The sequence below is a fragment of the Podarcis filfolensis genome (assembly GCF_964270895.1).
Source record: "Podarcis filfolensis genome assembly, chromosome: 11".
Lineage (NCBI taxonomy): Eukaryota > Metazoa > Chordata > Lepidosauria > Squamata > Lacertidae > Podarcis > Podarcis filfolensis.
In genome coordinates, this window is record NC_139613.1 from 9,546,761 (window position 1) to 9,572,201 (window position 25,441).

Below are 25,441 nucleotides of genomic sequence, written 5' to 3' on the forward strand. Positions count from 1 at the left end.
CCTCGTGGGTAGAGTGGCCTTGTTACAGAGGATAGTCCTCTATTTGAAAGGCAGCTTGGTTCAGTTTGAAGATGAAGAACCTGAACAACGGAGAGCAGGAGGGAGCTTTGAAGCTCCACATCCAAGTTACTAGCAACTGGATAGCAGGCTTTCACCTGGTCCCAATCTTCCCAGCTATGATAAGATGCATTTCTAATTTAAATGACTCCACAGGGCCGTCTTACCCATAGAGTCTAGTGGCGCGGGGCGCCAGGGTCCAAGTTCTGGAGGGTGCCAGGGAAGAGGCGGAGGCTGGACACGGCGCCTCCCGGCATCAGCTCACCACCCTCACCTGCCTCCTACATGCCACGCCGAAGCAGCGTCGCGCCCGGAGCCTCCATCTGCTGTGGCCACCGCGGCACAAAGCGGCCAGCTGAGCCAGGAGGCCCTGCGTCCAGCCGCCGCCTCTTCCCCACCGGAGGAGCCGCCCTCCAGCCGCTGCCCGCCTCCTCCAGCCCCGCCAGCAGCACCGGCCTCCCTAAAAAAAACTCTGGGAAACGGGGAGAAGGGGCTGCCGGAGTGAGCTTTGCACCACGGCACCAGATATGCTTAAGACGGCCCTGTGACTGCAATTGTTTCTTAATCTGCATATAAGTTAGCGCATGTGCATTTTAATGCAAAACGGTGCTCGCTTTTGAGGAGCGATGTGGAAAGGCGCGGCCTACGCACAGGGCTTATGGGAGACACTTGTGCAGGAAGGGGTCAAAAATTGTTGAATGAGAGCCCAGTCTTTGTAGTGGTTCAGGAACGGACTCTGTACATGGAGAGAGTGTGTATGACCTGAAAGAGCTTTGGTTGGGAGCAGCCTTCTCCCTTCTGCATATAAAAACGGCAGCCATCACTGGCTGAAAATAAACTTCAAGCCAGTCTGTACAGGGCTGGGGTTTGAAATTCAAGCTTGCAAGGTAAAAACCAGAATCCATTAATCCGCCGAGACGCCCACTCCCCCGAGCCACGAAGCATTCCAAGCGAGGCAGGCTTTGGCTCATAAATCTCCTGAACCGCCTTATGAGCACCAGCAATCAACAACCCTCCCTCTGCTCTCTCTTTCGTCCACCCCCCCCCGCCACTCCTCCAACGCACACACACACACCCAACCACACAACACAACACCACAAGATCACAGCCGGAGGGGGAAACCTGCCATTGTCTCTCCTTTTGGCATGTGGGGCTCAGGCCAAGTTTATTATTGCAAACCTCCCCTGGACACACCCTGGAGACTATATTTGCGAAACCGCAGCCAAACCCACCCCGGCCTCTGAAAGAGGCTTTGCTTTGCAATCTGCAGTGCTTCGAGATTTATCTCGGGGTTCGGCGTGTCCCTACTCCACCCCTCTTTTCAACTTCAGCTTCTCTGCTGTGAAAAATTGCCTACCACAGAGAAGCAATAGTGTAGCCAGTATTTATTTATTATTTTAAGGGAGAGCAAGTAAAGAGAGGGGGGAGAAATATGTGTAAAAATGGGGTTGCCCTCTGGAGTGTTCTTGTTCAGGGCTGCAGCCATTCAGCCCTGGCCCCTTTTCCAGATACTGCCTTCCATTCCCACCTCACCCATGGTGTTCCACTTTCCCCCTCAGACAGCATTCTGTCGCCAAGGAGCGTGCTCAATCTTTATCTAGTGCAGCCTTTCTCAACCTGTGGGTCCCCAGATGCTGTGGGACTACAACTCCCAGCACCCTTAGCTAGCAAGGCCAGAGCTCAGGGATGATGGGAGTTGTAGTCCAACAACATTGGGGGACCCACAGGTTGAGAACCGCTGATCTAGTGTCTCCCCAAGCCTGCTGATAGCTCTTAGTCTGCCTTGGTGGTGCTATTTTGGCTGCAGAAAGGTCCACGCTAAGAGAACTGAGGTTCCCAAGCAGTCTCCTGTCTGCAAAATAGACCAACCCAGCACTTCACTTCAGCGAGTGGTGTTGTGTGCCTTCAAACCCCCACCCTGGTCTGGAAATGCTACAGATTCTGCCTGTGACTTTTTCTAAGCGAAGCCGATTTTCTGCCATGAACCCAACGCATGGGGAAACAACCCTAACTTGGTCTACTCATGGGGAAACTTGGTCTACTCTGATGTAAATCCTCCAGCAGGGCTTACTCCCAGGTGAAAGGAGCTGGGACGGCAGCCTCAGCCTTCACCCGGAACCTGAAAATCAATGAATTAGGCATCAACAAATGGAAAGAAGAAAGAGCTCTACAGGCAAGGTGCCATTACTTAGAAGACCCTGTCACTGGTAGTTACACACCTTCCTTTGGAAGATATGTGCAATGCACCCAGAGTCAGATCTTAGATCATTTCAACAACTAGGCAGATACCTATGGGAGTAGGCTGCTGTTCAGATACATTAGTTTAAAACTTCGAAATTAAAAATTGAATCAAACCCAGAAACAAACTTGTAATGGCTGATGATCTTGAAGTATCTGGAGTAAGTATCTGGGAAACTCTTAGGGCACCGCCAAGCACCTTGGGAAAGTCTTCCATAATGTCAGTACCAAAACCCAAACACAACAAGCAGTATAAGGTAAGCTGGAGAGCTCTAGAAATGTCCAATGAAGGCTTATAGGGGCCAGTAGAGCTGGAAGAAGACAGTTTAGCTTTCCTGGAGTAACTACCACTTCTCTAGGAACCAGCATCAATATTCTAAGTGCACGGCCACCAGGAACCTGGGATTTTCTGTCCTTGACAGAACTCCGTAATGGAGTTCCAAATGACCTTACATTGAGTCAAAATGTCTTGGAGGGGAGGGGAGCTTTCCCTCCCCTCAGCAGTTGGCATCTGGTGATTTCCACTCTATCCCTTTGTGGAGGAAATGAGTAAAACGGCGACTGCCTGACCCACCAGCAGAAACATGCAATTTTCGGACATAATTGCACATTTCCATGTAATAGCATGATCATAACAAGCAGGTTCGATTTGCTCAAGTTTCGGTCCAAGCCGTCCCTCTTCCATATTTAAACATCCTGGCCTCCTCTTTGCCCATAATTTTAACTCTCTGGCCGTGTGGGTGCTGACAGCTGTTGGGTTCTGGGACCGTTCCTTATCGAGGGGGACGGCAATTAAATACAAATCGGCGGAGTTGATTTCCTGAGATGAGATTTCCTCTCCCACCCTCCTCATCCAGTGGCTTCTGTTCCAAGAGCTCCACTGCAACAAAATATATTTTGTGTACCAAGGCAATGACATCAATCAACTGGCCCTCTCTCTCGGGCTCCACGCCTTCCCGCATTGCACCCACCAAGAGCTTATCACCAATTCCACACGGCTTGCAGAATTAACATGGGAGGCATGCTTCACCTTAACACCCCAATATATTTTGTTTGAAGAGTAGGGGAGAATAGGAACATATGAAGCTGCCTAATAGCGAGTCACACCATTGGTTCATCTAGATCAGGACTGTCCACAGTGACTGCCAGCGGCTACCCAGGAAGAGTTGGCTCATTCAGTTGCATCTGAGCAAACAGGCTTCAGAATTGCCATTCCCAGCACTTGCTGGTGCTGGTGCAGATTGGGGAAAGAGGCAGGCGCTAGCAATCGCATAGGTGCTTCCATTGGCTCGCTGCTAGCTTTGGCTCATGCTACAGATATCCACTCAACAAGCTTCCACGTCGAATTAAACAATTCTGAGCCCAGGAACTTGTTCTGAGTTCCAGAACCAAAAGGAGATCACTGTGATGGCCTGGGACTTGGGCTCGGAACCAGAGGAGACTCAATCTGCACCGGATCCTTTGCCTCAGGCATCATCTGAACCAAGTCTGGGGCCTGATCCTGAAGAGTCCCAGTCTGCACAGGTTCCCCTGCAGCAAACACCAGCTGGGCTGAGTCAGGGGCCTGAGCCTGCCCTGGCTCCAGATGCGGGGATTACCCCATTGCCTTCAGCTGGGCCATCACTTACAGCTGCTCCACTACCGGCTGGGTCAGGGGAGGCTGAGGCGGCCCCTGGGTCTAGTAACCCACTGACATCTCTCGAGCTGCAGAGACTCAGGTCTGAGAGAAGGAGAGACCTGAGTACTCGCAGGAGGAGTGCCCGCCTTCAGGCAAAACAGGGAGGTGAGTCACCGGGGGATCAGGACCGGCCATTACCCCGACAAAGATAAAAGGCTGTCGGACCCCGCCCCAGGTTGCAGGAGCAACATTGCTGTATGCTAGATCCTGCCTGAGATTCTGTACCTGTCCTTGCCTGGTTTCCTGCCTCGTGTCCTGCCTTGGCTCTGTCAGACTGACTCCCAGTGGAACCTTTGGTTTCTGGACCGGTCCTGGACCACGTTTCACAGGTTACCCCCGGGCCCAGCACAATCACAGTACTCCCATATGTGAAAATCCACTCGTGGTGGACACCCCCACCAACCCACACACTCCCTGCTTTCTTCATTTCAACAATGCAACCAGAGTGGGCAGGAAATAAGAACATATAAGAACATAAGAAGTGCCTGCTGGCCAGGCCAATGGCCCGTCTAGCACAGCACCCTTTTCTCACAGTGGCCAACTAGATGCCCATGGGAAACCCGCAAGCAGGATTCAAGCACTCTCCCTTCTGGTGGTTTCCAGAAACTGGTTTTCAAAACCATTACATATTGCCTCCAACTGTGGAGAGAAAGAGCAGTGGCTCCATCATGGCTAGCAGCCGTCAACAGGCCTCATCCATGAATTTGTCCAATCCTCTTTTAAACCCTTCTAGAGGCTGGTGTCCATCACTGCCTCTTGTGGGGATGAGTTTAGTTCTTCCTTTCGCCTGTCCTGCATCTTCCAAACTGCAGCTTCATCGGCTGTCTACGAGTCCAGTTTGCTGGCATTAGTAAAGCAAGCTGGGGGAGATCAGAAACCCTTGTTGATTTCCTTCAAATCGTCAAGGGATCAGCCAGCAGGTCTCAAATCTATGCTATGCTCAACCCTCTGGTACAGAATACCACTGCAGGCAAAGGAAATGTGCCAACCAAAGGCTTGAAACCGATAGGGTAGAGTCCACAGCTGCCAACCACAAAGCAAGGCAAAAATGCAAGCTGAAGTACCTCCTCGATTCAAGCAGGCAGATCAGAAAGACAGAAATGGTGCATGCAATGTCTGTAATATTTCCCCCCTGCTTTCTGGGGGCCAGAAACAAATGAAATGGAGCTAAAGGACAGCTTTTTCTTAATAAAACCCCCAGACATTTTAAATCTGGGCAAGGGGAAGAGGACTCTGCTCTTTCCCAGGCTGGTGAAAACAGAAATTCTATCTGGCAGCAGCCACCTACAAAAGCCACCATCTTGGCTATTAGGGTTCCCGTCCTCCTCCAACTCTCTCATTCGAAGGGGGGCGGGAACCAAGACTCCAGCAATGACAATGCTCCCTGTGTCTTCTCCTCCTCCTCCCTTTCCTCTGCTGAGTCATTCCCCTTTGCCACAAACCACTCAGGGCAGTCCACAGCTGCAATTGGAAATGCAGCGTCAGCAAACAGGAGAGCTGTTTAAGAAAACAACTGTGTATGTGGTTGAGAGAGCAAGAGCGTAGCAGGTCGCACCGGAGAGAAGCGGCAGCTCCTTTGGAGGAGAAAAGGACGATGGCCAGGTCTCCCAGTTGCTGTCGGTTTTTGACCCCAATGGATTTGTGTTTTTCCATCTTGCAGACGGGAGTAGGGTGGGATATTTGCATATGTTTGGGCCAATAGATAGATAAGATAGATAGATAAGATAGATAGATTAGATAGATAGATGATACATAGATAGATTAGATAGATAGATTAGATAGATAGATAGATGATACATAGATAGATAGATAGATGATAGATACAGCAGCAAGAATATTGGCACAGAAATGGAAACAAGAAATGGAAACAAGAAGAATTACCGTCGAAAGAGGAATGGCAGATGAAATTAATGGACTATACAGAATTAGACAAGATGACAGGAAGGATTCAAAACCTGCGGGATCAGAGATTCTCAGAGGACTGGAGTAAATATGTGAACTATTTGAAAAGCAATTGTAATCAACAGGTTACGCTAGTAGGATTGCAAGAAGTTTTGTAAGGAGGACTATGTGAAATATTGCAGAGAAAAGTACGAAGAGAATTTTTAGAGAAGGACTATTAAAAGTAATAGTGGAATTAATGAAATGCAGATCAACTGAAAAAGACTGAAAAATCTTCAGATGTGGTTGATGGAAGTCCAAAACACTGAATAAGATGAGAAAATATGTTGTATGTTTTTTGGAAATTTCATGTAAAAATTAAATTAAATTAAATATATATATTTTTTAAAAGATAGATAGATAGATTAGGGTTGCCATATTTTGAAGACCAAAAAAGAGGATGCGTTTGCAGACTTCAAATGGGAACTTCAGTCGGAGGGAAGAACCAGTTTAGGGCCTGAGGGTAATTCGCAAGGAGCTGCCGCCTGCTGTTCAGTGGTTCACCACATGGGGGAGCCACTCCCTGACCCAGCAACTCCGGAACTTCATCCAGGAAGTGACCAAACTCAAGACCTGCTCAGCTTCCAGCGAGGTTGTTACAACATGTGCTCCCCAACCCATGCACGTTGAATCCGTCGAAATCACCCATGTGACTAGTTTAGGAAGGTGCAGGAGCCAGGGGATGAAATGATGCCAAACAGCGATTTTATTCAAAAGGGAGTGGGGGAGGTGAACATTCACACAATCGAAGTATTTTTCGGGAGGAGGATTCAACTCTGCTGAGAGATCCAGTTTCAACTTGAATATTCAGCACCGCCCTAAATAGTGACCACACAAATAAGGGTTTATATTACAGCCTCCTTAATCCTTCTAGTGTGCAGTTCCAGGATAATCACTCAATGTGGCATCAGGTTCCCAGGCCTTAGGAAGCAGAAATTTCAGGAAGCAATCTCTGCGGCACTGTGGGCCTGTTCAGTGGAAGTGAAAGGCTGGCTTTGTTTAGTTTTTTTCCTTTACCATCTAAGATTGGCCAATACTCCCTGTCCCCATTGTAACCATGTTGAGTGTGTGGAGGTAACCATTGTCCTAACTCAAGACCCACGTTCCCTTTGGAGCAATCTCTCAGGGGTCCTCTCTCTCTGCTACCCCTTCTATCTCTAGTCCATGAGTAGGCAAACTAAGGCCCGGGGGCTGGATCCAGCCCAATCGCCTTCTAAATCCGGCCTGCGGATGGTCCAGGAATCAGCATGTTTTTACATGAGTAGAATGTGTCCTTTTATTTAAAATGCATCTCTGGGTTATTTGTGGGGCATAGGAATTCGTTCATTATTATCTGTTTCAAAATATAGTCTGGCCCCCCACAAGATCTGAGGGACAGTGGACTGGCCCCCTGCTGAAAAAGTTTGCTGACTCCTGCTCTAGTCTCTTCCTGGGATGCCAGAAGAGGGGCAGATCAACTCTTGCAGGAGGTCTGAACTGATCGCCCACAGGGCGCTTCTGAAATCTGGCCAAGAAGAGAACCCACTCCTGGCACAGAGGACAAGAGAGACACTGCCCTCCATGGTCACCCAGGGTGCTGACCCCACTTTTGATGGCTCCACACACACAGTCTGAACATCCAAATACGGGCTGCACATGTAGAATCCTATACACGTAGACCAAAAACAAAGAACATAATATCCCACCTATTGGGACTGTTGCAGTCCGGGGTGGCATTCAGATTCCCCTGTGAGAGCAGGGCGATAGATGGGTCTTTGGCCTGATCCTGCTGCAGAGCTGCATACCTTGCATATAAAAGGACCAGTGGTGTCACAAGGGGGGGCGGTGCTCCCCGGGTGCCATGCCTGGAGGGGTGATAAGAAGGCACCCCACGGAGTGCTCACCCCGCCACCCCTGAGCCACCACATCTGCATGTAGCCAAGCATGCGTCGTACATAGCGATGCAACGATTGTGCAGCCGGCGGTTTGGCCCGCCCTGGGTGTCGGTTAGCCTTCGTTCGCCCCTGAAAAGGACCCAGATAGTACAGTCATAACTCAGGTTAAATATGCTTCAGGTTGAGCATTTTCAGGTTGCGCTCCATGGCAACCCGGAAGTAACAGAACGGGTTACTTCAAGGTTTCGCCACTCGCGCATGCGCAGACACTCAAAATGACATCACGCGCATGCGCAGACGTGGCGACTCACAACCCGCGCACAGGCAGACACATGTTGCGTTCTACTCAGGATGTGAATGGGGCTCCAGAACGGATCCCGTTCGCATCCAGAGGTACCACTGCACTCTGTTTATTTCATCAGCAGGCAGTTGAACTAAATGATCTCTTATGATGATGATGATGATAATATTAATAATTTTATTATTGATATCAAGCCCATTTGGCTGGGTTTCCCCTGCCACTCTGGGTGGCTTACAGCATGTATAAAAATGTAGCAAAACAACAAACATAAAAAACCCCAGAATCTCTTATACAGACTGTACGATTCTGTGACCATGCTCACTAACGCAAGAGGCAACGTGAAATCTGCTGTTGAAATACACACACACACAAAACCCGCCCCCCCCCCCACAATTCCACACAAAAGTACAGTGGTGCCTCGCAAGACGAAAAGAATCTGTTCTGCGAGTCTCTTCCTCTAGTGGTTTTTTCGTCTTGCGAAGCAAGCCCATTGACGGATTAGCGGATTAGCGCTATTAGCGCTATTAGCGGCGTTTAGTGGCTTTTAGCGGCTTATCGGATAAGCAGATAAGTGGCTTAGCGGCTTAGAAAAAGGGGGGGAGGAAAAAAACCCGCAGGAACTCGCAAGACATTTTCGTCTTGCGAAGCAAGCCCATAGGAAATTCATTTTGCGAAGCACCTCCAAAACGGAAAACTCTTTCGTCTAGCGAGTTTTCCGTCTTGCGAGGCATTCGTCTTGCAGGGCACCACTGTAATGAGGAACATTTCACTGCTTCCCAGACACCAGCAACAAGGCCCACGGCATGGGTGAAGCTCCCAGCTCCCAACCTCTGCCTTTCTCTTGCCCTCTCAAACAGCACCAACCCAGCAGCAGCAACAACAACAAAAAGATGGTTCCCTTTTCCATGTTGATTTGTGCAAGGCAGTAAGGAGCGGATTAAGATCCATACACAAGATTACGCTAATCCGTCCAACTACAGAAGACGTCCTGAAGAAAAGATTTCCTGCTAGAGCTTAAATCACTGCTTCCTGCCTTTGTGTCATGCTCTGTGTTGGTTAATAGATAATTGAGGCCCTTGCCTTCCGCACTTGCTAATGGCTTGTCATCTGACTTTCATTTCTTGCCTCAGTTTCCCCCCATGTAATGTGGCAGAGGCAGCTCTGAGTTGCTAGGGGTGGGGGACAAGGCAAAACAAAATGAGTATTTGTAGCACTGTGTGACATTTCCGGATACGGGTGGCGCTGTGGGTTAAACCACAGAGCCTAGGACTTGCTGATTAGAAGGTCGGCGGTTCAAATCCCCACGACGGAGTGAGCTCCCTTTGCCAGTTCCATGCTCTTGCCAACCTAGCAGTTTGAAAGCACGGCAAAGTGCAAGTGGATAAATAGGTACCACTCCAGCGGGAAGGTAAACTGCGTTTCTGTGCACTGCTCTGGTTCGCCAGAAGCGGCTTAGTCCTGCTGGCCACATGACCAGCATGTGCTGGTCGCCGGCTCCCTCAGCCAATAAAGCGAGATGAGCGCCGCAACCCCAGAGTCGGCCACGACTGGACCTAATGGTCAGGGGTCCCTTTACCTTTACCTATGACATTTCCAGAGGTGTTGGGCTCTCCTTCCTTGGAGGTTTTTAAGCAGAGGTTGGAGGGCCATCTGTCATGGATGCTTTAGCTGAGATTCTTGCATTGCAGGGGGTTGGAATAAATGATTTTTGGGGTCCCTTCCAATCTACAATTCTGTAATATGGGAGAGTCTCCCAGGGCAGGAGTCTTCAGCTTTTGCATCGTGACCCATTACTGTCCCTGCTTCTACATAAAGGAGGTCATACCAACGGCTCAACTCTCATTTTATTTGCTTCTTTTCCTAACAAAGAAAGGGGAGGAAGATGGGAAGACAGAGAGTTGGGGGAAATGTCTACTATGATAAAATGGGCACAAGATGTTGGACATAACATTATGTTTGCTGACTGGGAACAGTTGTGGACCACCGGTATGAAATTTACGGCATGTAATGCCTTAAGAGAGAATATTATGAAAATGATATACAGGTGGTACATGACACCAGTCAAGCTTGCAAAAATCTACCATTTGCCCGATAATAAATGTTGGAAATGTAAAGAAATTGAAGGTACTTTTTTCCACCTTTGGTGGACGTGCCCTAGGATTAAGGCTTTCTGGGAAATGATTTATAATGAACTGAAAAAGGTATTTAAATATACCTTCCTGAAGAAACCAGAGGCCTTTCTCCTGGGCATGGTCGGCCAATTGGTGTTAAAAAAGGATAGAACTTTCTTTATGTATGCCACAACAGCAGCAAGAATACTCATTGCAAAGTATTGGAAGACGCAAGATCTACCCACCCTGGAAGAATGGCAGACGAAATTGATTGACTTTATGGGACTGGCAGAATTGACTGGCAGAATCCATGACCAGGGAGAAGAATCGGCAGAAGAAGAATGGAAGAAATTTAAAGATTATTTGCAAAAATATTGTAACATCAAGGAATACTGAGTGATGTTGGATTGAAATTAAGGGGTGGTCAGCTGTAATGGTACAAAAGAATATGAAAAAATAGTTCTTTTTTGTACATAAGTTAAAGTATAAGTTACAATAATTTAAGAAGATGGATAGAAAATAAGCTTTATAGCTGTAATGCTATGAGATAAGGATTTGCTGGATGAACAATTTGAACTGGAATAGAAGAAGGGGAGGTATGAGGAGGTCAGGGAAATATGTTATTGGAAAATATGATATGAAATTTATGTGTTTTTAATATTTTTTCTTTTTAACTTTTTTCTCTTTTTTCTTTTTCTTTGTGGTTTGTATAAAATGGAAAATTTTAATAAATATCTTTTTTTTAAAAAAAAAGAGAGAGTTGGGGGAAATGCAGGAAGAGGCGCAAGGAAGAAGTAAGAGAGGGAAGGAGGAAGCAGACAAAAATGATTTAACATGGTGGCTAGAAAAAAGCTCTAGCACCATGCTAAGCTGGCTGTGTCTCTTACTTTACAGATGATGGTCCTCCTTCAGAGCTGTTCAGTCCTAGTTGAAAGGACCTTAAAAAAAGGAGAGCACCAACAATTTGCAGCTCCTGGAACGTAGACAGAAAAGGCACACAGCCCACCTATAGTCAGAGTGCTCCCCGCTGAACTATATTTAAGCCAGGCTTAAATATAGTACCAAAAACTCAATGCTACTTCTGGGCATGCAGATAAATACAAATTCGTGTGTTTGTATGGAAAGGGAATCTGGGTTTGGTACAACACTTCATGGGTTGCATGTCTACTTGGATGCAGCCAGCAAAAAGAAGATACTTAACTAATCTTACTAACTAATGTGGTTTGTGTGTCATTTCCGTCCTAGGATATGTCCCCCATTGCTCTTTATTAACTTCAAGTCAATACATCCATTTTGCATGTCACCAAATCACACATCATATTGTTTCAGCTCCTCATTACCCTAGATAACGGGGGACGGACATTATATGGTCCATATCTGTCAGGTGCTGGTGCGGTTGCTCGAGAGCAAACAGGCAAGACTCCAACCTGTCGTTTCCAGGCTTTATTATCTGTACAACTATTTACAGTGCAGAGCGTCGCAAGTCCATGTCTGCTCAGTCGCTAGCAGAATCTGGGAGTGGGCAGTCCTTATACATTCCCCCAGCGTAACAGCCATGTGACCCCCAACCTTCTCCTCCCCTCTCTGCGCCTAAGACTACTGCGCAGAAGGGGCCCTGGCAAAGGGGGACTCGCCTCCCCTTTTTTGCTCAGGCTGGGTGTTGAGGCTCTCCCTAGCATCTTCTGACCCCCTGCACCTCCTCCCCACTGGAGGTGGGGCTTCCCTCCTCGCCAGAGGAAGAACTGCTTCGCAAGATCTTCGGAGGCTCCCTGTAACACAACTGCCCTTCCACCTCTCGCCTCTGAGCTGATGGCAGTTCCCTGACAATATCCTTCAAAGGCAAGAGTCCCAGAGTGTTCAAGCCGAGCAGGCATTATAGGGGCACAGAAACAAGCTCACAGGCAGGCTGATTCACGTAAATATTGGTTGAGTCCTCCAAAGTCAAAATTTAGTCACGAAATGGGACAGGCAGCCCCTGTCCTGGCAGGTTGGTGCAATGGCTCTAGAACAACAGCCAAGAGGTGAGCACATAGACCTCACATCTTTATTCACTCTTGTGCACCAGGCGGTAGTGGTTTTTGCAAAAGGTGGTGGTGTTTGTCCCACTTACTTTCAGTAACCAAACAAACCCCTGTGTTGCAAAGAGAACATCAGCAACGTCTAGGCAACACGATGACCATGTACATATGCAATAAACAATCTTTTACAGAATTCCTTCAAACCATAACAAGTCCAGAATGAAATCTTTAGTCTCAAAGTCTCTGAAAATCTTTAAATGAAGCGAGGTACCAGACTTTGTACGATGACAGACAAGCTGTGAAGCTTTGTGTATTCAGCAAATATGATGTCCAATACTGAACAGTGATTCCGGATATAGACTACTGTTTTGTAGAATTCTTCGTCAGTATGGTGGGAGAATATAGAACTGCTTCATAAACCCATCTTATTTCAAAGTGGTACCTCAGGTTAAGTACTTAATTCGTTCCGGAGGTCTGTTCTTAACCTGAAGCACCACTTTAGCTAATGGGGCCTCCCGCTGCCGCCGCACCGCAGGAGCATGATTTCTGTTCTCATCCTGAAGCGAAGTTCTTAACCTGAGGTACTATTTCTGGGTTAGCGGAGTCTGTAACCTGAAGTGTATGTAACCCAAGGTACCACTGTATGTAAATGAAAATATCAAATGTTGTGGAACAGTGCTCATGTAATAACTTACTTTCAGGGCTTTTCGTGGGACTGCTGCCCTCGTCATAGATTTTGGGATTAAATTATCTCGCATTCTACCCAGTTTGAATAGCAACATTCCCCTGCCTGTGAGCCCAGAGATCTCCTTTTCTAAAGGCTCACACTTGTTGTCTCCAAAGGCCCTTGGCATCCTGGAGGCCTCAAGGGCCAGGTTTTTCCACTGATGTCTTTCTTCCTTCCTCGGATTTCACCTGGAAACACGTCCGTGGCAGAATTTCCAGCCTCTATGGACAGAACTCGGTGCGTGGGAGGCTGGTTGCCAGCTTCCACCTTCCTGGCTGCTAACTTCCAGGGATCAGGCTGCGGCTCTCTCTAGCATGGCAGAGCGCCCAGCGTTTTCTCATTTGGCAAACACAGAGCGCAGCTGGGATTTCAGGCTCTCTTGGCATCAGGCTCCATGGCCCACAGACTTTGAGGCTGCCCTTCCCAAGCTGGCGGCTCTGCCTGCCTGGCGTGGTGCAAGGAGGGGAGGGCATTTCACCACCGAAGGTGAGAACACAGAGGTCTGTTCCACACATTGCAAACTCAGGTTTGCCGCTGATTGTATGCTCAGTGGGCAGCTGTAGACAACAACGAGAGTACCTCTTCCTATTTTATATCCGTAGATCAGAGATGGATGAATCCACCAATTTTGGTTTCTGCAGGGCCAGATTAAGACATTTAGAAGCCCCAAGTACTTAAAGGATTTTGGTGCCCCCATATATATCTAATTCAAAATATAAACAATCTTAAAATAAAATTTTATTTTTTGAAATGAAACAAAACCTACAGGAAGATGGAAAACAATGTTTATTTGTGTATACTCCCACTTTGTTTATATCTAGGGGAAAATTCTCTTACTTTTTCTAATTGCAAAGTCTTTGATCAGATCCTCAAAACAAATCTGCTTCCATATTTACTAGAGATGAGGCACACAGCCTGCTTTGTTGCGTAGTTGTTCTGTTGGGATTTTTAATATACTTTAGCTTAGAAAATGAATGTTCAGCTGCACAATTTGTGACCATTCACGTTAAAAATCCGGCAATGGAAAATTTCTATGGTGTCCCCCTTTCCTTGATGCCCTAAGCATGTGCTTATTTTACTTAATGGTTAATCCAGCCCTGGGTTTCTCTCAGTTTCTCATTTCTTTCCAATCTTAAGTTTGGTTCTCTGCATTTACACATCAGTTTGCTATCTTTTTGGTTTTGTTTTTTTAAAAAAGTCCTTGTGAAAATTCAGCAAAATTCAGAGCAGCGCAAATTTCAAAGGATGGCTGTATTTTCCATTTATGCATGAATTCAACCAAGTTTCTCCCCAGTCCTATACAGTGGTACCTCTGGATACAAACGGGATCCATTCCCGAGCCCCGTTCGCATCCAGAAGCAAACGCAACCCACGTCTGTGCGTGCATGGATCGCAATTCGCCACTTCTGTGCATGCGTGTGACGTCATTTTGACCATCTGCACATGCGCGAGCGTCGAAACCCGGAAGTAACATGCTCCATTACTTCCGGGTCACCGCAGTGCGCAACCCGAAAATACTCATCCCGAAGCTACTTCAACCCAAGGTATGACTGTACATACCTACTCAGATATAAGTCTCACTGAGTCCAGGTAAGTGGAAACAGGACCTAAAACCTGAAAAGGCACTAAATTCTTAGCCCAGGCTTCAGTTGTTTTGGACCACAACTCCCATCATCCCTGACCACTGGCCAAACTGGCTGGGGCTTGTGTGAGTTGCAGTCTGCAAGGCATTCAGGACATCTGAAGGGCATCAGGTCAGACAAGGCTGCTTTAAACTTGTCTCCTGGGGAAAGTGCTTCAACTAAGCAGGTCTTTATTTCATTCTGTCAGGCCAATTCTCTCTTGCCCTGTCCCCAAAGAGGATATAAATATATATATAAAAAAACCCTGTTTGACAGCAGACTCAATGGGTGGGTTTCCTTCCTGACTGAAAACTCTGCAGAATATGAGACTGGCTTACCCACAGAAAACTGGTTTGGCTCAAAGCTGCCCAGAGAGCGCCTCAGGCCGGACGAACCTGGACAGCGTCCTGTCCTCAGAAGCTGTCAGGATTTGTCGAGAAAACCCTAAAATAGGCCACTCGCCACAGGAAGAGAAAAGAAAAAAACACAGAAAGGGAGACGAGTGGAATGGGGGGGGAGAGAAGGTGAGGAGAAAGAGGATGGGGAAGGGCCGTAGGCGTGTTTTTCAAAAGCAAATTATATATATACAAACGGGGGGGGGGGGAGAAATCACAACGCAAAGCCCTCAGGGAGGAACGAAGGGGAAGCTGAGGTTGGCGTGTTGGCACATTAAATCAGAAACATATGTGCCCACACGGCTGCAGCTCTCAGGCTGAAGGACTGAGTCACCGAGAGGAGGGTGGGACCTGTGTGTGCGTGTGTGTGTAAGGGGAGTTATCTTTCTATCAGGGCTGGGTGTGGGGCACAGGGAACGAGGCAAGCGAGGAAGCCATTGAGCGTCTGAGCAGGTTTACGGTTGGATTAAAAGCAGGCACAGACAAGCCCCGGACAGAGTCTCCAGGCAAGAGTGTGAAAGAGGGTTTCTTAATTATAGATATTTAATGATAAACACACACACACATATATAATAAGGAAGGGACCTGTTAGCACATCCAGTGCGTCCCCTGCCAAGACAGGATTGTTCCCTGCAAATTCAAACATTGCCCTCCTCCCCGCACCGTGTTTTTCCAAGGATGCGCCTGAACCACTCCAGCTGCAGGGAACACACAACACTTCCCTTGGAAGGGAAGTTTTATTGACCTTACCATGCAAGAAAATTTTCCAGAGGTCCAGCCCACAATTTCCCCTTCTCTTTCTCTCTCTCCCCACATACTCCTCCTCAAGTCCAGCTTTTGGCTTCCTCTGCTCTTCATCCCATTGCCCAGCCTTGTTGCTGGTTCCAGATTTTATTGCTTCCAATTCCCTCTGCTCCTTTCTGAATTAAAGTTCCCTGAGGAGAATTACTGTAAGGTGGGGAGGAGTAAAAGAAGGCCCCGTAAACTGGTGGGGGGGTGGGAGTGTGGAAAGGGAGATTGCACACAATTTTTTTTTTTAAAGGTTTGGGGCAGCAGAAAGCATATCATTTGGGGCGGGTTGCTCCTTTATTTTCTCATTTTCTTTAGTAACTACAAAGACAGCAGAGCTCCTCAGTCCCCCAGCCCCTCAATATCACCAAAGTAGCCTCCTCAGTTTTGACGCCTTGTGATCCGATTGATGGATCTGGGTGAAACTTTGCATTCAATCCTATGCTTGCCCCACTCCAAGGACTACATTCATGGATAATAGTAATAATAATACAATTTTATTTACATCCCACCCTCCCCAACCGAAGCCGGGCTCAGAGCGGCTAACAACAATAAAAGTAACACAGCATTCTAAAAGCAATTCAGAATCAAATTAATGGCAACCATTGGGCTAGAGTTCTGTGAGGATTACCAAAGGAGGGGGGCAGACTGAGTCCAAGCCAAAGGCCAGGCGGAATAGCTGTGTCTTGCAGGCCCTGCAGAAAGATGTCAAGTCCCGCAGGGCCTTGGTCTCTTGTGACAGAGTGTTCCACCAGGTTGGAGCCGCAGCCGAAAAAGCCCTGGCTCTGGTTGAGGCCAGCCTAACCTCCCTGTGGCCAGGGACCTCCAAGATGCTTTTATTTGAAGACCGTAAGGTCCTCCGTGGGACATACTAGGAGAGCCAGCCCCATAGGTACGTGGGTCCTGGGCTGTATAGGGCTTTAAAGGTCAAAACCAGCACCTTAAACCTGATCCTGTACTCCACCGGGAGCCAGTGCAGCTGGTATAGCACCGGGTGAATGTGATCCCACAGCGAGGACCCTGTAAGGAGTCTCGCTGCGGCATTCTGCACCCGCTGGAGTTTCTGGGTCAGTCTCAAGGGCAGCCCCACGTAGAGCGAGTTACAATAATCAAGTCTGTGGCTAGGTCAGGGCGAGATGCAGAGTAAGGCTGCTTTTCACACACACACACACACACACACACACACACACACACAAACATACCCTGCAACACTTCTCCGATGAAAATAGGGATGGCCTATTCCATGATGATGACGGTGATATTTATACCCCACCCATCTGGCTATGTTGCCCCAGGCACCCTGGGCGGCTTCCAACATATATAAAAGCATAATAAAACATTAAACATTTTTAAAAAATCTTCCCTATAAAGGACTGCCTTCAGGTGACTTCCAAAGGTTGTATGCCTACTTATCTCCTTAGCTCAGGGGTAACCAGGGGCATAGGAAGGGGGGCGATGGGGGTGGGCTGCCCTGGGTGCCCTGACTGAGGGGGGGGTGACACCCGGCGCACTGCCCACCCACAACTCCCAAGCCTACCCCAAAGTCTGTTGGAAGTGATGCATATTGGCCGGAGAATGCATATTCTTCAAGTTCTCTTGGAGATTATGCACATTGACTGGGAAATGTGCACCATTCCCTCTTCATGGGTAGATGGTGTGCACATTCTCCAGGAGCCCTGCTGAACATGCCCAGTGTCCATTTTTTATGCACATTTACTGCTCAATTTAAATTAAGCACCCCCACCCTGGAAAAAATGGGGGAGGGGAGTTTTGCATATTCTTACCTGGGGCTCTCAGGTAACAGGTTGCTAGTTGAGAACTGTCCAGTGGATCTCATCTATCTCTAAGCAGCATCGGAGTTAACGGGATGGTAAATAAACTCTCCACACTGCGACCACTGTTGTTAGACCTGGGGTTTGAGCTGCCGCCGAATTTTACCTGAAGGGAAAATTCTGAGGTGAATTTTGAGGTTCCTGCTCAGGAGAAACACCTGGCAATCGTCAAAAATAAAATAAAAAACACCCTTTTGACAAAACTAGCAAAGTTTCCCTGAGGGTTCTCTGTGAGAGCAGCCTTAACCTCGGCTGCCAGCTGACCACAGTATTTGCTGAGCTTTGTCAAAAACTGAGGACAGGATGAACCCCCCTTCTCCGGCCCAAGGTCCCTCATTTCGAACCCGCAGCTGGGTGAGTCTTCCTGTCTGTCAACAAGACTCTTGGCAACCTGGGCCAATGTCAGAGCCAGAGTCTGTGTTTATACGAGGACACTTTGTGGGGTAGGCTGAACGCTCGAAAGGATAAATTGGACAGTTCGACCGATAGGAAGCAAATGAATTTTTTAAAAAATGATGAGCGTGAAGGAGAACTAAATGCACAAGTGTAAGATGGGAGGTCTATCTATCTATCTATCTATCTATCTATCTATCTATCTATCCATTCAATCAATCTACATCCCCCACTTCCTCACAAAGATGCGCAGGACAGCAAACAACAACAACAACAACATTTAAAAAGCATTCTAAAACCAGTTTTAAAGTATTCTCTCAAACAGTGGCCAGCAAAAGTATTTTCCAGCCCTCAGACGCCTGGGTAAGAAAGATTGTATTGAGATTCCTCCAAAAATTCGTTCTGCAAATGGGGAGCCACCACTGAAAAGGTCCCGTCATGGGTCAACAGCGTTTAGGCAGCCAACCAAGTAGCACCAACAAAAAGGCCTCACCTGCTAATTGTGGGGTGTGAAATATTGGGGAAGGCACTCTCTTAGTTCACAAAACTTTTAGTATGAACATATATATAGCTAGACTGGTGACTGGGAGCGGCTGCCGAGACCATATTACACTGGTCCTGAAAGATCTACATTGGCTCCCAGTACGTTTCTGAGCACAATTCAAAGTGTTGGTGCTGACCTTTAAAGCCCTAAATGGCCTCGGGTCTGTATACCTGAAGGAGCGCCTCCACCTCCATTGTTCTGCCTGGATGCTGAGGTCCAGCTCCGAGGGCTTTCTGGCGGTTCCCTCCCTGCAAGAAGTGAGGTTGCAGGGAACCAGGCAGAGGGCCTTCTCGGTGGTGGTGCCCTCCCTGTGGAACGCCCTCTCATCAGATGTCAAGGAAATAAACAGCTATCTGACTTTTAACAGACACCTGAAGGCTGCCCTGTTTAGGGAAGTTTTTAATGGTTGAGGTTTTATTCTGTTGGGAGCCACCCAGAGTGGCTGGGGAAACCCAGCCAGATGGGCGGGGTATAAATAATAAATTATTATTACTAATAATATATAATAAAAGATGGCAGGATCCCCAAAGACACGCTCTATGGGGAGCTGGCTTCAGGCACTAGGCCTGTTGACAGATCAACTCTGTGTTATAGAGATGTCTGCAAACATGACATGAAGGCTGGCGACATTAACCCTGTCATGTGGGAATACATTGCAGATGACTGCAGTGCCTGGAGACAGGCTGTCAAGTCGTGTTTCCACTGCATTGACCAGAGGAGGAATGACCACCGGAAGGAGCACAGAGAAAAGAAAATCCATGGTCCATCCACAGCAGCACAACCAGACGCCTTCATTTGCCTCAGCTGCAACAAAACATGTCTCTTCCATGTCAGCCTCTACAGCCACAGCAGGCTCTGTAACTCCCCAACGGTTCAACTTCACCCCCAAAGGCACACTCCTCCATTGTCTCCCAAAATAGATGGATGCCAACTACACAAACATACTTTTTAGGTACCGTATTTTTTGCTCTATAAGACTCACTTTTTCCCTCCTAAAAAGTAAGGGGAAATGTGTGTGCGTCTTATGGAGCGAATGCAGGCTGCGCAGCTATCCCAGAAGCCAGAGCAGCAAGAGGGATTGCTGCTTTCACTGCTCAGCGATCCCTCTTGCTGTTCTGGCTTCTGAGATTCAGAATATTTTTTTCTTGTTTTCCTCCTCCAAAAACTAGGTGCATCTTGTGGTCTGGTGCATCTTATGGAGCAAAAAATACGGTACTTAAGTCCCAAGCAATTTAGGGATCTGTACTCTAGTACTAACACCTTGAGCTGGGCCCAGTAGCTCACTGGCAGCAGGACACGGGGTCACCCTATTTAGGAGGTGTGGCACATTTTTAGGATAGGTGTGTGTGTGAAACTCACCAGTGTTCCTCCCACTTGCCATCTTTAATTCCCCAGAATGCTCTGGGACAATAATCCCCCAATGATTGAGAACTTTATTACACCCAAGATAAGGCTTTGTTTGGTTTCTGCCAACAGGGTGTAACTGACAGCCACTAATAATGGGGAAAAAACAAACCGAACCAAAGGAGCTGGTTTGCCCCAAGGGACCATGCCAAAATTCCCAAGCCATTTAGTTAGGGAGCATCTCCCAAAAGTGGTTTAACCATCAATCCCTCTTTCCAGGGGACTCTGGGAACAGTAGCTCCACAAGGAGCCACCTAACACACTCTCATGTCAGGGCTGGCTCAGCACAGAGACTCCGAGATGAGCAGTAGGTTGACTCTTTATTCAAAGAGACAAAATTACAACCATCAAAGAACTCAATGTGTAGGACTAGCCTGATGAAGCAGTTGCTAGTAGTAGTAGTAGTAGTAGTAATAATAATAATAATAATAATAATAATAATAATAATAATAATAATAATATAATAATAATAATAATAATAATAATAATAATAATAATAATTAATTTATACCCCGCCCATCTGGCTGGGTTTCCACAGCCACTCTGGGCGGCTTCCAACAAAGTGTTAAAATACAGTAGTCTGTTAAACATTAAAAGCTTCCCTAAAGAGGGCTGCCTTCAGATGTCTTCTAAAAGTCTGGTAGTTGTTGTTCTCTTTGACATCTGGTGGGAGGGCGTTCCACAGGGCAGGTGCCACTACCGAGAAGGCCCTCTGCCTGGTTCCCTGTAACTTGGCTTCTCGCAGTGAGGGAGCCGCCAGAAGGCCCTCGGTGCTGGACCTCAGTGTCCAGGTAGAATGATGAGGGTGGAGATGCTCCTTCAGGTATACTGGACCGAGGCCATACGGAGGATCTGAGCCTCTCACTTCATCCTAAGGCTCCTCCCCAGCCTTCCCAACAGTTGCAAACCCCTTCAAGGAGGGGCTCTCTGTGCCTTTTGTTCTGCTACATGTAATGCCCTCCTCGTTTTTGGAGACAGGGAGGAAGGGAGAGGAGAAGAGTGGAACTGGCAGGGGCTGAAGATCTGTGGGAGCCTCAGTCTCCTCCTCCTCCTCAGCTGCCTCACTCTCACTCAAACCTGCTGCTTGCTCAGCCTCCAACCCACCTGCCCCACACTTCTTCCTCTGACCTGTATCCCACCACCAGTCTCCTGGCTCAGAGTCTTTCCAGCTCTGATGCTTCCCTGGGGGTTTCCCTGGCTGTAGCCTCCCACCATTCCTCCTTGTCTAGCCAGTCCTTGACATCTCAGCAGCCTTAACAAACGAACGCTCCCACAATCCATTGGGGGAAGCTGTCATTGTTCAAAGTGGAACGATACAGCTTTCAACATATGGTGGGAATGTGGTGACAGTGGCCAACCAGAAGCCTATGGCAAGTCTGCTGGCAGGATCTGAATGTAGCAGATCCTCTCCCCGTTAGAGATTTCCAGCAACCAATACAGTGGTACCTCGGGTTACAGACGCTTCAGGTTACAGACTCTGCTAACCCAGAAATAATAATAATAATAATAATAATAATAATAATAATAATAATAATAGAACTTTGCTTCAGGATGAGAACAGAAATCGCGCGGAAGCAGCAGGAGGAGGCCCCACTAGCTAAAGTGGTACCTCAGGTTAAGAACAGTTTCAGGTTAAGAACAGACCTCCAGAATGAAGAAGAAGAAGAAGAAGAAGAAGAAGAAGAAGAAGAAGAAGAAGAGGAGGAGGAGGAGGAGGAGGAGGAGTTTGGATTTGATATCCTGCTTTATCACTACCCGAAGGAGTCTCAAAGCAGCTAACATTCTCTTCTCCCTTCCTCCCCCAAAACAAACACTCTGTGAGGTGAGTGAGGCTGAGAGACTTCAGAGAAGTGTGACTAGCCCAAGGTCACCCAGCAGCTGCATGTGGAGGAGCGGAGACGCGAACCTGGTTCACCAGATTACGAGTCCACTGTATTTGGAGGCACAGTGCCTCCTAAAGTGGATCGTGTCCTTTAGTCTAGGGACGTGGATAGTGCTGTGGTCTAAACCACTGAACCTCTTGGGCTTGCTGATCAGAAGGTTGGCAGTTTGAATCCCCGCCAACGGGGTGAGCTTCCGTTGCTCTGTCCCAGCTCCTGCCAACCTAGCAGTTCGAAAGCATGCCAGTGCAAGTAGATAAATAGGTACCACTGCGGCAGGAAGGTAAACAGTGTTTCCATGCACTCTGATTTCCGTCCCGGTGTTCCGTGCAGCAGTAGCGGTTTGGTCCTGCTGGCCACATGACCTGGAAAACTGTCAGTGGACAAACGCTGGCTCCCTCGGCCTGAAAGCGAGATGAGCGCTGCAACCTCATAGTCACCTTTGACTGGACTGAACCGTCCAGGGGTCCTTTACCTTTACCTTTTACCTACACACTGATTTCAGCCTCACGTCCCAAACACACCCCTGGCATGTCTGGCATGTTGCCAATCTATATAACAGCTTGGAATTTGGTTTGAGGCCTTTGTTCTGAAGGATTCCAGACACTGTATCACAGTTAAGGAAGCCATGGGAAAAAGCAAGGAGACGAAAATGCTCCCTACTTTTCACAATTCTCATTCTTGAGCAGGGTGAGAAGCAGGGAAAAGGAAGAAAATGTTACTCTCCCGTGTAATCCTCAGAGACCTGCAAAAATAGATTTCCTTTGCCTGGGGCTCGGATTCCACCTGCAACTCAGCAGCCCTGATAGTGTTGGGTTCTGCCAGCTGCCCTCCTTTAATGGGACGAGAATTCAGGATAAATGAACCTGCCTTTCACCTCAGTGACTAAATGAATTGCAACGTTTTGAATACATGTCTCATGTGCTCCTGTTGAGGCTTCTGTGTTCAGCTCTGTGAGTGCCACTGGATAAAAACAACACATGTACACAAAAAAATCAATATGCTTATCCAGCCAAGGTAGGGATTTACTAGAAAGGAGATCAAGCTGGTGCAACGTTGTGGTTAAGCGATCTGAGGGATGACTCAGGAAATCCTCATTTTCAGCAAGTTGCCTGCCATGAGTCTCAAACATTCCCAGCATGTTCGCACTCCTGTCTCAGAGATGTCTACGCTGACTTGGCCGTGTCCACAAAACAGAAGGTGGCAGGATCTCCAAGGACTTGCTCTACGGGGAGCTGGCTTCAGGCACCAGGCCCATTGGCAGACCAACTCTGCGTTACAAAGATGTCTGCAGACGGGACGGGAAGGCTGGCAACATTAACCCTGCCCTGTGGGAATCCCTTGCAGAAGACCACAGTGCCTGAAGACAAGCGGTCAAGTTGTGCATCCATAGCAGTGACTAGAAGAGAAATGACTGCAGAGAGAAGAAATGCCATGGGGCATCTGCAGCAGCACAACTGGACGCCTTCATCTGCCCCAGCTGCAACAAAACATGTCTCTCCCATGTCGGCATCTACAGCCACAGCAGGTGCTGCAACCTTCCAACAGTTTGACCTCACCCTCAAAGGCTCACTCCTTCATTGTCTCCCCAGGCAGACGGATGCCAGCTACAACTGCCTGCCATGAACTCACGAAGCAAGCCTCTCTTTCTGCCTCAGCTCCCTCACCTGTAACATTGGGGTAACCTGTCTTGTCAAGTTGGCATAAAGCAAGGGTGGCAAACGGGATTTGCTGGCAGGCCAGGGCCTGAGCTCCCCTTGCCCCCCATGATCCACTCACTTGCCTGTCATCTGATATCTGTCAGGTGTGCGTGCAGAAGCCAGGGCCTGTGACCAATAGGACTTTGCAGGACTGGGGCCTTCCTAAGTTTGTTCTGAAGAGGCGAGGCGCGGCCTCACAGGTGAGGCCGATTGGTAACTCACAGCACCTGGTGGCAAGAGCTGGGAAGGGATATAAGGTCAGCATTTCCCTTTGGCTCTTTGCCACAGCAACACGCTTCCTGCCTTGCTGCGTTTGGCTTCTTGCTTCCTGATCCTTGAACCTCGGCTTCTTGACTCCTTGTTTCTTGATCCTTGGACCCCTGCCTTCGTGACTCCTTGCTTCCTGACCCTCGGACCCTTGGCTTCTTGACTCCCAGCTCTCTAACCCTTGGACTCTTGGCCTCCTGACTCCTGGCTTCTGGACCCCCATTCCAGCTCCCACCCGCCATCTTGCCCCCGGTCCTGACGTCCCCTGCCGGGACTTTGATCACCCGTGAACCAGATCATGACAATATCAAGTAGCCCAGTTTCCAAGGAAATAAGCACAAGGGAGACCCATAGGAAGAGGCTTTCAGAGACATGTTAATGTATCCGTGTTGGGTGAAGAAGCCCTTAGGCGCTAAGATCAGACCCATTTGTCCAGCTGACGTTTTTGAAAGGAAATTCTTGCTATCCTTTCCCAGACGTTAAAGCTTTCCCTGTGCCTGGCAACTCTGACAATACAGATGCTTTTAAAGACTCAGCTCCTCCACATGCGTAACTTGCAGGATCAACCAAATGCACATACAAACAGAGAAGAATCAAGCTCTGCTGACTCAAAACTTCGCTCCTTGGCATATCCTCCAATCTTCTTTCCTTCAACTAGCTCTTAGTCCAGTATGCAGTTCCTGTATCTTTGACTTTCTATTTCATTATTTGATTGACATCTTATGCCCTTTTAAAATGTGTTTGGGGTGTGTGTTATTGGGTGGTTGCTGTTGTTTTTATGTATTTTGTAGTTTTATATTCTAATTTTATCCTGTGAACCGCCCTGAGACCTGAGGGTATAAGGCAGTATATTATTATTATTAATAATAATAATAATAATAATCTGCTCACTCTGTGTTGCTGTAATCAAACATTTTGATCAAGCCACACCTCCCATCCAGAATAAATCAGATAATTTCTTCTTTGTTTCCTCCTCCTCCGCCTCCTCCTCCTCTCTCTCTCTTAAAATATTAAAAATAAAAGTCTATCTGGTGCAATGTACTTTTGGTGAACCCATGTCATATATCACTGATGTTAAACTAACAGCTCTGTACTTACTCAACATTGTTTTACTTCTAGCACAAAGCTCACCCACCCAGGATCGCCTTTCAGAGGAGAATCAGTTTTGTGCCAATTACAATCTGTAGACTGAGAAGCACATTTGTTCAACGCAACGCTGGAATTGTTTGTAGATATTTTCAGATCTTTCAAGTCTTTCAGCACTTGGGTGTTCGCCACCCTGAGCTACTTTGTGAGGAAGGGCAGGATATATACTGAATAATAATTAAACAAATGCATTATTACTCCAAAATGGCATCAAAAATGAAATCTGAAAGGGCAGGCTTTAAGGATCCATACTGGTAAAAAAAATTCAAGATGTAGCCCTTTGATTATTTTGTTTATTTGTTGCATTTAAATCCTACTTTTCTCTCGAGGTGCCGTACATGGTCCTCCACACTCCTCACACAATCACCACCACAGCAACGCTTTGAGGCAGGCTAAGCTTTGGTTCAGGAGAGAACAGATCCATTTCTCAAGATACCATGCTAAGTAATTCTATGGCGTTCCTCAAGACCCACCAAAGCTGTTTTGCATCTGAGAAGAACCTGTGGCCTGGTTAAACGCAGATT

At 47.7% G+C, this 25,441-nt stretch overlaps 1 protein-coding gene and 1 long non-coding RNA gene across 3 annotated transcripts in view; both read right to left on the reverse strand.

Annotated features, from left to right (window-relative positions):
* The window catches only part of LOC310744513, a 294,405-nt gene that overhangs the window by 179,344 nt on the left and 89,620 nt on the right, over window positions 1–25,441 (reverse strand). The gene's annotated exons all lie outside the window — the stretch shown is intronic.
* ZBTB7C (zinc finger and BTB domain containing 7C) overlaps window positions 1–25,441 on the reverse strand; it is a 97,011-nt gene that overhangs the window by 28,333 nt on the left and 43,237 nt on the right. Inside the window, exon 2 of one of the 2 annotated variants that reach the window (XM_083575658.1) lies at window positions 17,536–17,689. The exons of the other annotated variant lie outside the window; for it this stretch is intronic. Within the exon in view, the coding sequence (XP_083431784.1) occupies window positions 17,536–17,588 (53 nt within the window). The 5' untranslated portion in view covers window positions 17,589–17,689. The remainder of the gene's footprint in view (window positions 1–17,535; window positions 17,690–25,441) is intronic. 2 annotated transcript variants of the gene reach the window in all.